The sequence below is a fragment of the Cydia strobilella genome, chromosome 18 (assembly GCF_947568885.1).
Source record: "Cydia strobilella chromosome 18, ilCydStro3.1, whole genome shotgun sequence".
NCBI lineage: Eukaryota > Metazoa > Arthropoda > Insecta > Lepidoptera > Tortricidae > Cydia > Cydia strobilella.
Genome location: NC_086058.1, coordinates 3,401,218 through 3,417,935, shown reverse-complemented (window position 1 = coordinate 3,417,935; position 16,718 = coordinate 3,401,218). Strand labels below are relative to the sequence as shown.

The 16,718-nt window shown below is 37.9% G+C and overlaps 1 protein-coding gene across 1 annotated transcript in view; it reads left to right on the top strand.

The window, feature by feature from the left end:
• The first annotated feature begins 5,692 nt into the window (after window positions 1-5,692).
• LOC134749651 (atrial natriuretic peptide receptor 1) overlaps window positions 5,693-16,718 on the top strand; it is a 78,202-nt gene continuing 67,176 nt past the window's right edge. The window contains exons 1-2 of the mRNA XM_063684667.1: window positions 5,693-5,954; window positions 7,510-7,675. Of these exons, the coding sequence (XP_063540737.1) occupies window positions 5,752-5,954; window positions 7,510-7,675 (369 nt within the window). The 5' untranslated portion in view covers window positions 5,693-5,751. The remainder of the gene's footprint in view (window positions 5,955-7,509; window positions 7,676-16,718) is intronic.

Below are 16,718 nucleotides of genomic sequence, written 5' to 3'. Positions count from 1 at the left end.
AATGTTTTCGAAGGCGGTTATAAAAAGAAACGATTGATTGACATTGCTGTAAGTTTTTGCCAAATAAAAGTACGTAAGTAAGTAAAGTAAATAAGTTCTATATAGAATAAAATTATTCTTATAACATATAAGTCGACATCAAAGTACTTTCTAAGAATTATTTACGAAATACCATTATTTATATTAAAAATATAGTTGTTGAAAGTTCTTTGAGCAGTGTCAATCAATACGTCTCGTGTACTTACAAAATTTGATAGATGTTATATTTCTTGTTCTCATAATGTGTTCGGCGAAATGTTTATCTATGTCAACTATTTATTGGATATTTTGTTACATGTACCTAATTTATAACACCAATATTTATCTATTCAAATTTGTAACGTTTAATATATTTTATGCAAAAATTGTAAACCGTGTGTAGATTTTGTTGAATAAATGTCATGTTTTGAACTTTGTCTTATTATTTAAAATTATCTTAGTTTAATATCCATCAATCTTTTATTGCTAAAACCAAAGTAAATATTTAACATGTCAGTACAATACTTACAGCTAATGGCAGCTAATATGTATTTTTAAGTATTTTCTCCTTGCTACTCGTACATTATTTAGTTACATTACCAGCAATATACGGTCAGCTGCAGAGAAAAGGTGGCACGCTGCATACAAACTTCTATGCAGGGGTGGCACCTTTTCTCTGCAGCTGATGGGTTTTGTATTAAGAAATATTTGTTCTTTGCAAATTACCGATTGCATTCCCAATTATGTGTTATTCCAACCTTTTATCACCAAATTATCTTTTTTAACCCCATACGCAAAACGGGCTGTTATCAGTTTGACCGCTATGTCGCTATGGGTGTCTGTGGCACTGTAGCTCTTAAACGGGTAAACCAATTTGGATACCTACAGTTTCATATTTCTATTTGTAAGTAGGTTTTCTAGCGCGTAAGTTGCGTAAGCGTAGCGTCATAAGTCGTATTTGAAAATTACATTCACATGTCACAGTCAAGACCACAAGCTTGTAAGTATCTGGGGGCACGGTAGTGCCCCGCCATGCAGCCGTGCGATGGCAAAGTCAATATATAAGTTAATATACGAGTTTTCGCTAGCTATACGAGCTAGTTCATGAGGGTTCATCATACATAGCCGTTAACCACTATACGAGTTTTCGCACGGGAGGCGATTGGTCATGGAAATCTGTTCCTGGCCCGCGGTCTATTACATCTCAAAACTTTTTTGTAGTCGAAGAATTCCGTTGCGAGACTTGCATCTTTTTACATGTAATGTTTTTGCTGGGATAAAAGCTTACTTTGACAGCATATTAGCACTCTAGGCACGACTTTCGCGACAACCTAATGCGTTCGTGGCGTCCAAAGGTATGAATTTTGACATAAATAGAAATTCATATACTTATTAAACCCTGAATACATTACACGTGTCACGCGGTTGTCGCGAAAGTCGTGCCTAAAATGGAGTGCGAAATATAATGTCTACACAAGCAGTTTATTTTTCTAAACGATTTATTTTATACACGAACTTGGCTGCTTTGATGTTTGTTTACGTTGATTAAGTTTTTGCAGAAAACATTTTTATTAGCAACGTATATCAACATTCATTAGTGAGTAGCAGAAATATTTACTTTTGCAGAATATTTATTCATATTCTGTAAAAATAAATATGAAATTTAGTTTTTATAAGCTTTTAATTAACTTGCAATGTTTGTATGTATGTTCGGTTCGGGCACAGAATAAATAATAGTACTTGGTACCAGGGCTCGGAACCGGTATTTTTAAAAAACCCCGAAATAGCCCAATATTTTGAATTATTTTATGCTCATTACGTAGGACTGAATCATGTATTTAGGAAACAATTTTGCATTATTAAAACGTCCCATTAAAAATGAAATTATAAACAAAAGAACGTAATAATACCGGTAGTTTTGTATGGAGCAAATACCGGTTCCCGACCCCTGCTTGGTACAGAAGGTTCACTCTCTAACAAAACGAGTTTATTAAGACAGATATGACAGCTAGGTGACGCAAGCACGAGCAGGCGTCCGTTCCGTAGCGGTGCGCGGCAACTACTATGGCTAGACACCAAAATTGGTGTGGGCTGCGAGTACTTGTAGCGACGCGACGAAATCGCGGAGTGAGCTACGCCAGCGGGTTAAGCACGCCTGTCACCATGCCTGTCGCGTTCTAACAAGTATGTAAGTGCGAAAGTGACAGGCATAGTGACAGGCGATAATAATGCAACCATGCTGCCACCGCTGGTTCGGGTCAAATCATGAAAGCTATATTAGACCCACTTCCCATTTTGTAACTTCACATACACATGTAAGTTGGGTGAAAATGCAATATTATGGTATCATCGAGCTGATCTGATGATGGACACAGGAGGTGACCATAGGAACAGCCGGCCTATAGCCAAGGTGACAATCGCTTGCGCTACGACATCGAAACGCTTTGTGTCTCTCTATCACTCTTCCATATTAGTGCAACAGTGACAGTTGCCTTTCGTTCGCCACGGAGCCACAGGGCGGACACGCTATACATCAAAAATCACTTGCGTTTCTACATATGTGTGAACGGTCACACACACACACACACACGGGTGGTACGTCTGTACACGCGTCATGCGTCGCTTAAAAATAGTACTGAGCGGCCGGCAAACGGCCGTCAATCTGCTGTCGCGGGGCGAGGTAATTCGAATCGGGGCGGGGCGGTGCGTGCCCATTCTGTATGATAATACTATTACTTATTCTGTGACGGAACGTAAGCGATTGGCATGTTGGCTACGCGGCCTGTTATAAAACAACGTAACCTAATGTGTTTGGGTTTGTTAGAATTGTCTCGATGAGTATTAGTTGCCTGTTGATGGAAAAGTACAGTTAGCGATAAAAGCTGGTACAGTCAAAGATATATATTTCGGACCCATTTTGTACCTTGTCGCAATGACAATAGTATGAGGTCTCTAGCGACTTTCATATTGATTGTCACTGTGACAAAGTACAAAATGGATCATTAATTAAAATCTTCGACCGTATAGTCAGCAGCAATAGTTGCTAAGCGGGCTTTGCAACTATTAAGAGAATAAGTGAATGTACCAAAAAATTAATTACTTACTGCTGCGGCGCGACGACCCGAAGTGGATCTTGGCCTCCGACACCAAAGACCGCCATGCTACTCTGTCCAAAGCCGTTCTGTCCAGTCGACGACGCCGAGTTCGCTGAGGTCTTTTTGCACTTCGTCACTAGCGGTACCTAGGGCGTCCTGAGAGCGGGCGTGGCGGACGGGACGGGCGGTAAAAAATTAATTAATGACAAAAAACCTATATTCTGAACTGAGAAAATTCTCTGTCCATTTTATAATTCCAGGCTACACCTATTATTAATATACACATATATACCTGTATATTTTTATCGGAGCTTAATCTGGCAAGCTCTTTCGGTCAGGTACCCGACCTTTAAAGATTATCTGTAGATTGCTTTTTCCCACAATAGGACGAAAATACTGCTGAATCCCGTTTTCAGTACATAGTTAAGTTTACACCCTTTTGGTTCTTAAGGTGTATTCGGAAATGTAAAATAAAATATGATAGCAATTTTATATAAAACCAGTACAATATAATACAATACAAATTATTTATTGTTTGAATGTGAGTGGTTATAAATGGTGGTAGGGTTAGTATAACCAAAGAGGATATAATAAGATAGAGCGGTACTACTGTCATAGTTAATTTTGTAACCACTGTAAATTCACTGCCATCTATCGACACACTTCAAAACTAAAAATGAAGATTTATAAAAATACGTTAAAATGTATTTAAATATGGATAAATGATTTTTTTATTTGCATTAATTATTTTTATATGATTTTGACCCATGGTCTAACGGATATGCGTTAAAATTATGAATAACAAACAAAACCGTCAACGCCCTCTATACGAGAGTAGGCCAAAACTAGTGGTGACATCTGATCGAGAATCAAATTTTCGTAATTTTCGAGGCACGTTTTTTCCTTAGACTATCCATCTATTACGGAGTAATATCTATCTTCGGTATAACAAACGTCCGGTAGATAGATAGATAGATAAATGATTTATTTGTGCAGTAGGCCGAGCACATGATTGACGCGACAGTATCTCGCCGCGAGATAGGCTACCCGTCTTTTACTAACTGTATGAATTAAAGGGAGACGGGTAGTCTATGTCGCGGCGAGATACTCTGGCGCCAATCATGTGCTAGCCCGGCAGCTGCAATTACACACAATAAAAATTTACAGACACATCAGAAAAAATACTAATTACTACTTACAAACAAAGAAATAAAATCATAACGAAAATACCCTAATAAAAAATGAAACAGAGATGGTGTAAAATTATGTACGAACTGTGTGCGTTGCAGCACATCTAATAAAGGTGCGGTACATCTAATAAAGATCCAGAACAAGCAGCCGGGCTAGCTAGCACATGATTACCATAACCATACCATCCGTACCAAACAGCAAAAATCACGTTTGTTGTATGGGAGCCCCACTTAAATATTGATTTTCTTCTGTTTTTAGTATTTGTTGTTATAGCGGCAACAGAAATACATCATCTGTGAAAATTTCAACTGTCTAGCTATCACGGTTCATGAGATACAGCCTGGTGACAGACGGACAGACAGACAGCGAGTCTTAGTAATAGAGTCCTGTTTTTACCCTTTGGGTACGGAACCCTAAAAACCCTTAAAGAATTTAATATCTGAATATCTCTAATTCCATACGAATATCCGTTTTCAATATGCCCCCGTATACTACATAATTCAACAATGTGCGCACCTATTTCAAATGACCTTCCAAGTATTTGTCAAAGGATGGTAGATTTAACAACAACCTGATAGAATTCAATGAGTATTGTTGTATACTTCACGGGCCTTCACTGAATTATCTTACTTATCAATAGGCTTTTACCTTTAAAGGTTGAAAGCATTTTAAACAGAAAGGCCTTGGCAGTTATACAGGAATAAATAAGACTCAAAGTAATACTAATTAATATTGTTTAAAATGGAAATGTTTCAGTAAGTTTAAATTAAAATTTGACTAAAGACCCTTCTAGTTCCTTTTAGTATTCATATGCGGATATTAAATTTTCAGTGCTTACAAAAGATATCATCTATTGATCGGCTTGGTTAGCAATTAAGTTTGTTAAAATATCTCTAACAAAAACATACTGAGGTACTTAGTTAAGATCTTTATCCTAATCCTTATCCTAAGACCCTTATCAATAATCCTCATTAATATTATCATCCTTACTAATCATTGATTTTAGTCTTGGACCTTCTCGCATAAAAACTTACTTCACAAGATGAAGTTTCAGTCTGCAACTAATCTGTCCTATCAAGCCTTAATGGGGGATGGCGGGAAACAACTTGTTGCTCCCCCCACCCTGTAAGCCTTTGCCGGCTAGTACGGGGCTATCGGTCCCGGGCGACGGACGTCCCGTGATTACTGCGCGTTGTGAAACTTTACGTATTTAAAAATCGTAAATAAGTACAGAACTATTTGACGCATCACGAAAAGGAACTCGGTTAATTGTACTACAAAAATCAGAGTGGTTTTCGACGCATCAGTAAAGCGAGTATTAAATGTTCGATGAAACTTAAGTAAGAAACTACGAGTACAACGGTTTTTGTTTTTGCCGGGTCTTCAAAGCTAATCTTTTCAAATACAAAGTTTTAAACGTCAAATTGATGAAACTTATATTTCCATAATGTTATTATTTGTGTTGCTATTGTTCCCTGGCTCGTCAGCCACGACAAAGACAGTGTATAAAGTGGGGGTGCTGATGGCGTCTCGCCTGGATTCCCCTTTCGACCTGGAGCGCTGCGGGCCGGCGGTGGACCTGGCTTTGGATAAGGTCAATGAGAAGTTCCTGGCGCACCATGGGGTCGAACTGCAGAAGGTGCAAGGCAGGTTGGTTCATCATCATCATCCATTAAATCAAAATACATCGATGTTATGGAACTAATTTGCATGAATATATAATACGTTATTTATAAAAAAATACACTGAGATATTTAAATAGATATTTAAATTTTAGAAAATATATTTTTACTTAATTTGTTTGCAAAACATTGTTTTAGATTTATTATAAGAGTAAGGAGTTTTTAGAAATTGTATGGAAATTCGTTTTTGTTGTATTTTCCATAATGTTACGTTTGTATGAAGAAGCGGTCGTCAATTATAGTATTAAAAGTATACGAAAATATTTTTGGAAATACAAAAACTGTTCCATTTATCCCATAGAAAACTAATCTCGTGATGTCTGTTTATCCATATTATATATTTTCCATACCGAGCTGATAATAAAACTTCTTTACCTTCCCGAAAAAAAAAACTGAACAGCCTATATTAGTTATTCAGAAATAAATAGAATAGAAGCTCATTAATTAACGCCAAATAAATGTTTCACTTACAATAGAAGTTATCATAGTCAAAATTAGCGATAATAACATGACACGTAAATAAAATTCCCGATAGTGTAATTGGGTCAAACATTAACTGAAACCACTACACTTGAACATTAAAAGGCTTTAACGGCCCATTAATATTCTGTTTCTTTTCAACATGTTTACAATCAGGCGTAACAGAGAGAGACACATTATGTTTACCTTTTTGGGGTACCTGCTTAAAATGGCCCATTTCGATAAGGCAAATGGGTCGGTTAGGATTTATCTGTACGTAGAAGTAGCGGAGTCGTAGCAGCGTAGAGGCGTAACTATAAAACGTAGCGCGTTAAGCTTAGCTCGTAGCAACAAGTTTGTGCCCCTACGTGATGACTAAATTGAATTTTTCGACTGTTTATTTTAGAAATTGTAGCATGCAAGCTACATAGCAAAAAAACATAAAAAATAAAATAAACTGTGTTTTATAGTTTACTAAAAATATTGTAAAATCTTAAGGATCGAAAATACGGCCCCGTCTCTTTTGTATAGTTATGTTACTAGATTTCGTGTGTGTCTTTTGAGAAGAACTTCTTGGTAGGACATATATAAATTGATGTTAATAGGTATCATCCGCATTCAGGAAAGTCATTGTATCATGTATGTAATAAATAAGTCGATTTCAAGTCTAGTCACTTCTACGATAACGTGTTGAGATTTTAGAGCACGTTATTGATAAAATATCTTATTATGAATATTTCGAGAAGGGTGGCATCTTATCTTACAGGTTGGCCCAAAAATACGCGGACAAATAATTTTTAGAAATATTTTTCTTACTTTCTTTTACAAAATATCATCAAAAATACCAACTCGAGTACAATCATTTCACTAAAATAAAACGTAACATCTTCAATATATGTACTCTCCTTTAGCTTTGATACACAAACAATATGCCTTAAAAAAATTGTCAACGGTTTTTTTTATTACTTATTTTATTGTGTTTTTTTTTGGGCCATCGTGTAAAAACACTTACGATACTCACCTCTTAATTTTTATCCGAGGCATAATCTTTCCCTTTCTTCCAGCTACCCGTCCTGCTCTGGCGCATTAGCCCCCGGGATAGCAGCGGACATGCACTTCAACGACCACGTCATCGCATTCATCGGACCGGCGTGTGCGTTCGCTCTAGAGCCAGTGGCGAGACTCGCGGCGTATTGGAACACCCCTATCATTACAGGAATGGGGGACCAGGTAAGACATACAGCTACCTGTCCTGCTCTAGCCCCCGGGATAGCAGCGAACACTTCAACGATCACGTCATCGCATTCATCGGACCGGCGTGTGCGTTCGCTCTAGAGCCAGTGGCGAGACTCGCGGCGTATTGGAACAGCCCTATCATTACTGGAATGGGGGACCAGGTAAGACATACAGCTACCTGTCCTGCTCTAGCCCCCGGGATAGCAGCGAACACTTCAACGATCACGTCATCGCATTCATCGGACCGGCGTGTGCGTTCGCTCTAGACCCAGTGGCGAGACTCGCGGCGTATTGGAACAGCCCTATCATTACTGGAATGGGGGACCAGGTAAGACATACAGCTACCTGTCCTGCTCTAGCCCCCGGGATAGCAGCGAACACTTCAACGATCACGTCATCGGACCGGCGTATTGGAACAGCCCTATCATTACTGGAATGGGGGACCAGGTAAAACATACAGCTACCTGTCCTGCTCTAGCCCCCGGGATAGCAGCGAACACTTCAACGATCACGTCATCGCATTCATCGGACCGGAGTGTGCGTTCGCTCTAGAGCCAGTGGCGAATCTCGCGACGTATCGCACGGTACGCTTATCACCATGCCTGTCACGTTCTAACAAGTATGTGAGTGCGAAAGTGACGGACTTAGTGATAGGGGAAACCATGCTGCGCGGGCAGGTAAGACATACAGCTACCTGTCCTGCTCTAGCCCCAGTGATAGCAGCGGACATGTTCAACGACCATGTCATCGCATTCATCGGACCGGCGTGTGCGTTCGCTCTAGAGCCCATGGCGAGACGCGCGGCGTATTGGAACACCCCTATCGTTACAGGTATGACATTTCTCTTTTTTTAAGTTGACTAGTAAAATCAAACACTCGCTGCACGCGAATATGTAGTGTTCTCTCTGTCACACCTACCCTACTCTAACAGTTGAAAAAGTATTAAATAAATACATTCATATAGGTTACATACATAGGTATTATATAATTCTGAGGAACATGAGAATAATTTAAACCAATTATATAAGTTGTTAATTGGCCAAAATGGTTACTGAGTGGGACCTGTGGAGCACCATAGACGGTGCAGGCCGGGGTTCAGGCAGACCAAAAAGGAGATGGCGGGACGACGGACGCATTCTACCCCAAAAATGCCGATGACAGGGTCGAGTGAAGAAAACGAGGGGAGGCCTTTGCCCAGCAGTGGGACATCAAAGTAGGCTAATAAAAAAATAAAAATATAAGTTGTACATATTTCTGCCGCATTTTATGTACGTACATTACTGAAAGAAACAGCGGAAATCCTGCTTCAAATGTCTTTACGAATAAGGGTTAATCTTAGAAAAACCCGCATCAAAAGTTAAGGCGTAACGCTTTTATTTATTTGCGCTTTCCTTTGAACCTTTCCCGTTTTTTTCATTAATAATAGTCCTTTGCCGTTAGGCAAGACAAGATCACTTTGATTAAACCGAACTTTGCCTTTCTCTCGCGTTTGTTGTAATCTTATTAAAAGTTCTTGATTTTTGCCGCTCCTGATAAAACCGGTGCTCGCCGTGAAAGTCTGGCTCTTGCCAAACAAAAGATTGTTTGCGTTCGTTTAGCGTAAATGATGTTTGGCCTTGCTTTAAATCAGTGTAAAGGTGCGGTCTATTTACCGTGATAATTTTGATAAAGCATGGGCATAAAACAATGATTGTTTAATGTACCAAATCAAAGATAATGAAGATTACAGGATGTTGGATCGGCGTCATCAAAGTAAGTTATAATTATATAAGTAAAGTAAGTAAATCCGTCAAAGAAAGCACGCTTTTAGACACCTATTTTAGAAAAATATTACCTACAAACCGATCGTTTTATAAACTAATAAATCTTTGTAAGGTTAAGTATAGTATAGTTCTTCTATAGGTAACTACGTAGTGTAATTATAGAACTAAAACTCGCACGATAAACCACTAGTCACTTTTTTTTTTTTTTTTTTTTTTTTTTTTCACACAGTCACTTAACTCCTTTATTAATTAAATTGCTAAATTCTGTCCACGAGCATTGAATCCTTTCTAATAAAACCCTGGAAAATGACGACAGGAGATGATCTTTATTGAAAACGTGCAAGGTCTCGCCTCGCGGCTCGCCCACGGTTTTATTAAACTTATAGGAAAAAGTTATGGCAACTTTACAATAGTATCGAGCAAACGAGTAATAAAAACAATAAAGGGATTAAAACTGAAATGTCTCAGTCACTGTAATACTCCAGGGTTTTAGATAAGTTAAGTACTTATGTACCATCGTCCACACACTTGTTACTGACTCATAAACCTTAAGGTCCCACGTCCGTTGTTAGTCCGAGGCTGCAATGATGCCTTTCACCAGACTTAAACACTGAATTATAAACTGAAAGCGATAACATACACTAAAGAAAAAGTAACCAAGTCCACCGGTGGCCGAGGCGGGAATCTAACCCGCGTCTTCAGCTTACGCGGCTTACGTCCTGACCACCAGACAACCCGGCCCTCTACTATTCATTTCGAATACGAGGAAAGTAATGCATGTGCATGCAATTTTTTTATAGTATTTTTTGAGGCCACTATCAATGAACAATTTAGGCAAAAGTATCGTTAGGTTTTTATGGAATGGGGAGTCAAATATCAGAATGGAAATTGTGTAATAAATCCATTTAAAACCAATTTTTTCGTAAAAAAATACAAAAATCGTACTTGGAACGTGAAATGCTCTAGTGTAGAAACATATAATTTTTTGCACACCTTTTAAAATAACGATGACCCTATTTCAGAGCATGAGAAATTAAAAAGTTAGTAAATAACTAGTCAATCGTTATAACTTTCTAAATTTTCTATTCATTATTGTACCACGTGTATCCTCCGGATTAAGAGGGAAGGGGACGGCCGCTTCTTCATACAAACGTAGTCCCCATTTTCCTCTCTAAATATTGACAATACGGATAATATTTTTACATAATTTAATGTATATATACCATAGATATGCCCCTACGTTTGACTTTTTTCGATTTTTTTAATAAATGTAAAAACATATTTCATAAAAAAATTGAAATGTTCCTAACTCTTACAATTACAACAAATTGTCGCACTTAAACTATCGTGAGACATATTTCAAAATATTTATCAGTACGGTTTTTACTCACTATTATTTTTAGTCGCTTTTTATTTCGGATTCTTTGGGAATCCATTCTCAGGCATCAGTGTCCGCGGCGGTTGTACGTCGTGCACTGTAAATAATAGTGAGTAAAAACCGTACTGATAAATATTTACAACAAATTGTGTCAAAATATTTTCATGTTGTTAATATCCAGAGAGGTAAATGAGGACTACGTTTGTATGTATTAGCACGGGTCCTCCAATTTCGTCTTAAGTATTTATAAATAGAGGCTTAATTGGGCTTACTGATCGTTTATTTACTTCTGTCTCTACTGATCTAGTTACGAGTCATCGGCGAAATGGCATAGATTAGGTATTAATTGATTTATTGTTTATCAAGGATTGATTGATTAACATTTAGGAAGTGTATATTATCTTGTACAAAAAACTCGTTCTTCTCGTGAATAAACTGTTTGCTGTGCCCTACATGGTGTCATGTTGTACACAATTCTATGTTAAGTATAGGTTAAGATACAATGTGATATGCAATAAAGATTATGAGTATGAGTGTATTAAAATTGTAAAATAGGAAATAAAAATTCTAGACGTCATATCAGTTAAAAAAATAGCCTGTATTTTAACCTTAAAGATTTCCCGATAAGGGCATATTTAGCTCCTTAATCTCAAGAATAGGCATATTATTATTGTATTACTCAAAAAGTTAAGTGTCACATGGACCAACAGTACAGTATTGAGGCGGCATAAAGGCTATATTTAGGGTTCCGTACATAGGGCAACAGAAATACATCATCTGTGAAAATTTCAACTGTCTAGCTATCACGGTTCATGAGATACAGCCTGGTGATAGACAGACAGACGGACAGAGGAGTCTTAGTAATAGGGTCCCGTTTTTACCCTTTGAGTACGGAACCCTAAAAAGTAAATATTCTTAACTGTGCACCAAGAAAGTGATTAAGCAAAACGATTAGAATTAGGTAACAACAGGCGGTCTTATCGGTAAAAAGCGATTTCTTACAACTTTAGTTGTGTTTATTGAACTGGTTTTTCTTTAAGGAGCTTAAAAACTTAGAACCTGACTGACTGACTGTTATTGGCCTTGTTGTATGTAAACATAATTATGTCTTAGTTATATTTACGGCTGTTGTTATCCTTAATACCAATAAATAAAATATAAATCTTAAGTACCTACTCAGGATTTCTAAGCCTATTCTATATTTTGTGCCGTTCCTCGTAGACATTCTCTTAACCTACTTCACCTCAACTTAGATTCATTAATCTCATTATACTCGTACTTGTGATAATATCTCAAGAACACTAGAAAGAAAAATTCGGACTTAACTCTCATAATTCTAGAGCTTAGTTTGCCCTGGGGCGGATTCAGATTTAACAACGTGTTACGGTTTTGATCTTATTTTGATACGACCTTGAAGATCGCTCACGGTGATTGGTGCATGAAGTGAAATTCGTGCGTGAATGCGCCAATTACCAAGACGACCGTCAAGGTCGTATCAAAATCGTAACAAGTTGTTCTATCAGAAGCGGGCTCTTGAATTTTTAATTAATTAAGTCTCAGCTCCAGCAAGCTCGGCCGAATTTCACCTTGCCAAGTTCCCATACAAACTGAGTTCTATTCTCATTTTAAAACTACGTGTTGGATTGTAATAAAACTTTACACATACAATAATATGAGGTACATCTAGGTCTGCCGGGCTAGCACATGATTGGCGCGAGAGTATCTCGCCGCGACATAGACTACCCGTCCCCCTTAATGCATACAGTTAGTAAAAGACGGGTAGTCTATCACGCGGCGGGATACTGTCGCGTCAATCATGTGCTCGGCCTACTGAAATTAGTTTATATACCTCTAGTATATAAAACAATCGAAATAGAGCAAAAACAAACTCAAATTCGCTGTATTTTTTTTACTATGGTATCTGAAGCTACATAAACTAATTTCAGACCTAGATCTACCATATCCTATTGTAAGTACTAAGTTTCAGAGCAATCTAGCTAGTCGTTTTAAAATGAGAGCGTAACTACGTTTGTATAGAGAACCGAGCTTGCCGGGGAGTCTTAAGAGACGTAGACTGAGAAAGTGCTAAATTATTTGCCTAATACGTCTAAAGGCTGAGATTATACTGAGTGGTCTAGACCGGTGCAAACAAGGTCTCCGACAGCCCTTGATCTGTAAGTTTCAGGCGTATTGTAATTTATCCAGATCTAATTCATAACCTGTTATTAATATCAGAATACGCCTGTTTGTTAGAATAGCTCGTCGTCAAAACTAATGTGGTATATTCACTAAATTGATACTGTCAAGAGCAGTTTGTGTAGTATTGTTACAGTAAACGTACAAGTTTTCGTTGTCTGAGGGGTTGGCCGTCGGTTTTGATTGGATATGAATTATGAGCACTCATAGCTGAAACTATGTAGGTAGATTGCTTGCCTTTTAAGTCAATTAACGCCGTCGTATAAAATACTAGCTTTTGCCCGCGCCTTCATCTGCGTGGAATCAGTAACAGCAGCTAGAGTAAGTTTAGCGCCTGGAGAAAATCTTATAGCAATTATTCAGTTTGAGCATAATATGCACACAAATTATCAGGCAACTCATTAATTATCTCAATTCCATCCCGCTTTTCACCCTCTTAAGGGATGATTTTCGGGATGAAAACTAACCTATTTCTTCCTCGGAACTCAAACTATGCTAAATTTCAAAAATCGGTTTAGCGGTTTAAGCGTGAAGAGGTAACACATAGACAGACAGCCAGACTTTCGCATTTATAATATTAGTATGGATGTATGAAAACTAATGCATTATTAGTACCTAAGCAAAAGAAGTTCGAGTTGCTATTGTGTTTACCTTCATCGTATTGTGTTTACGTTTTCGCGTAGGTGCCAAAAATCGGGCCAGCTCACGTGGCTGAAGTCGTCCTGACCACTGGACCACGGGTCGTCACCCGCTCAGTAGTGTGAATGTTGGTTTTTAGGGTTCCGTACCCAAAGGGTAAAAACGGGACCCTAATACTAAGACTCCGCTATCCGTCTGTCCGTCCGTCTGTCTGTCTGTCACCACTCATCAGGCTGTATCTTATGAACCGTGATAGCTAGACAGTTGAAATTTTCACAGATGATGTATTTCTGTTGCCGCTATAACAACAAATACTTAAAACAGAAAAATATAAATATTTAAATGGGGCTCCCATACAACAAACGTGATTTTTTTGCTGTTTTTTTTCGTAATGGTACGGAACCCTTCGTGCGCGAGTCCGACTCGCACTTGGCCGGTTTTTGAGAAAAAAATGTACCAATTGCTTTTTTTTTTTAACCATCAACTTTTGGGTAATTTAGACTCAGAATCACGAGTACTATTGCATGAGACTAAGAATAAAAGTGTCCCCAGTTTTTGATACAAACTTTGGGTCAGTTTTGTAACGGTCCATACAAAATGTATGTGAAAATGCGTTACAAAACTAGGTTTACTATATAATATTGTCTTCGGTTACCGCGATAGTTACTCATGAAATAAAACTATGAAAACGGATTATATCGCGTATATTGAATTTATAATACATCCCGACGTTTCGAACTCTTTACAGCGTTCGTGGTCAACGGGTGACTGAGGAAAAATTACAAAATGCAAAAATACCCACATACTAAAATAATGAACAATCATAGACTACAAACTTTAAGGCTGGTTGTACATGCAAAATCGGTTCATAAGGCTAGTTATACACTATAATTATTTTTCAAGTAAAGATATATATATATACGCGATAAAAATAAACTATGCCGGCTCCAACCCTACACCACGGACCCGAGAAGATTTAATTCCCTCCTAAATTGTAGGAGGGTATCCCAATATGGGACCGGCAACAAACTCGGCGGGACACATCTTTTCAAAACATCAGAATGTCCAGCATCATCCAACACTACGGTCTCACAGTCTATGTCTCGCTTGCTCCTTTATCAGGTGGACTACAGGATCCCAAGCTGGTGGTTCAATATACGCGATATAATCCGTTTTCATAGTTTTATTTCAGGTTTACTATATTTCAATTTTATTGTTTTGTAGCTAAGTTTTGATGTATTCATTGCACTATCTCGCACATCTCTAGAAAACCGCTCTAAAGGTTAACAAGGGTCGCCGCTGTTTAAAGCAAATTGCTCGTTAGGGCAAAGAAGTGGTGGTTTACTGTGCCTAGGGGCTCGTGAGGGCTGCCACGGTAACTTGGCAATACTTTAGGACTGAGAAAGCTTGAGAATTATAATTCCTAAGGTAAAATATACGCCGTAGATACTAAAGCTTCTAAGAACTATGCTTGATGTTAAGGTGGTTCGACTAGGTTACCCAAAGCTTAAACCCCGCTAGATGGCGTCACTTTCGCAAATTTTCAGGTTTTATTTTTTTGTGGAATAGTGTTGGTATCTGTATACTTACAAGTATGTTTAGCGCACTTTTTACATAAATATTGAACTATTATAATAAACATTGAATACTTCATTAGTGCAAAAAACACTTTTAAAGTCGACAGAGTGTTTCTGTCATGCTATTTCCTACTATTACTCACACATGCAAACAGTGTTTCCGTGATGCTTGTAGTAGACAATTTCATGCAGTGTAAGTATGCTGCAATGGCGTTGCGGTATGTTCGTGGAAATACGTGCAAGAGGATTCGGGTTCGAGACTGGTACGTCAGGGGTACTTTTTTTTGTCCTTTTTGTGTTATCTTATGTTTCTTATACCTTTTATTCTTCGAATTCTTGTCCGATTCCGATATAACCGAAATATATTTCAGTGATATCGGAAACGGCTCTAACGATTTCGATGAAATTTGCTGTAAGGGGTTCGATCTAGCTAGGTCTTATCTCTGGGAAAACGAGCATTTTTGAGTTTTTACTTATGTTTTCTTATTCTCCCAGATATTCAGTATTATTAATAAATTAGTTTATAACGTTTTATAAAAATATGTGACGTTTTGAACTAAAAGGTACCACATTGTCGGTTGTCGGTTAGGTTGATTTCATTTTGAAGCTTTATGGAAATATGACAACAATAAGTAGGTACCCGTTTGGTTGAAAACGCCCACATATATTGAAAACCTGACTTTCACAAATCTCACCTTTTTGGGTTCTTCCAACTCAGAAAGGATGGAGAATACTGACGATTCTTAGTAGCACTAGCCCAAGGAAGTCCAGGTTTGTAAGTGTCAGGTATCTGTTTTTTTTTTTAAAGCGCTAAATATAGTTCTACAAGTAAAGCAATCCCTTACTGCCCAGCCTCTATAGTATTTTTCAAACTGGAAGGGTACGATGATAGATTTCATCGCCATACAATTTATAACCTAATAATGCCAAATGTTGCAAAATTATATTGAATTGAGATCTATCATCGTACGCTTGCAGTTTGAAATAGTTATTTACGATACAAGAGCGGAAAAGAGAAAATTCGAAACGAGTGGCGACAGATTAAAACACGACCGCAGAGAGTGTTTTAAATCGACACGAGTTGCGAATTACCTATTCGCACGTGTATCGTACAACGTTTTACAGTACATATGGCCCTTTAAACTTTCGACATATGCATGAAAAGTGCTCTTTACGCACTAGGGCGAGAAAGTTGCACCATATGTACTGTAAAATACTTTTTAGTACATATGGTGCTACATATACGTTACCGCCCTAGTGCGGTAATTAGTTACGTGCATATGTCGAAAATGTAAAGGGCCATAATTATGTACTGTAAAACGTTGTACAATACACGTGCGAAAAGGTAATTCGCAACTCGTGTCGATTAAAACACTTCCTTCGGTCGTGTTTCAATTTATAGCCACTCGTTGCCAATTTCCTACTTTTCGCACTTGTATCGTAATGTACTAATAATAAAGTAGTAATTGTAAAATAAAATTAAA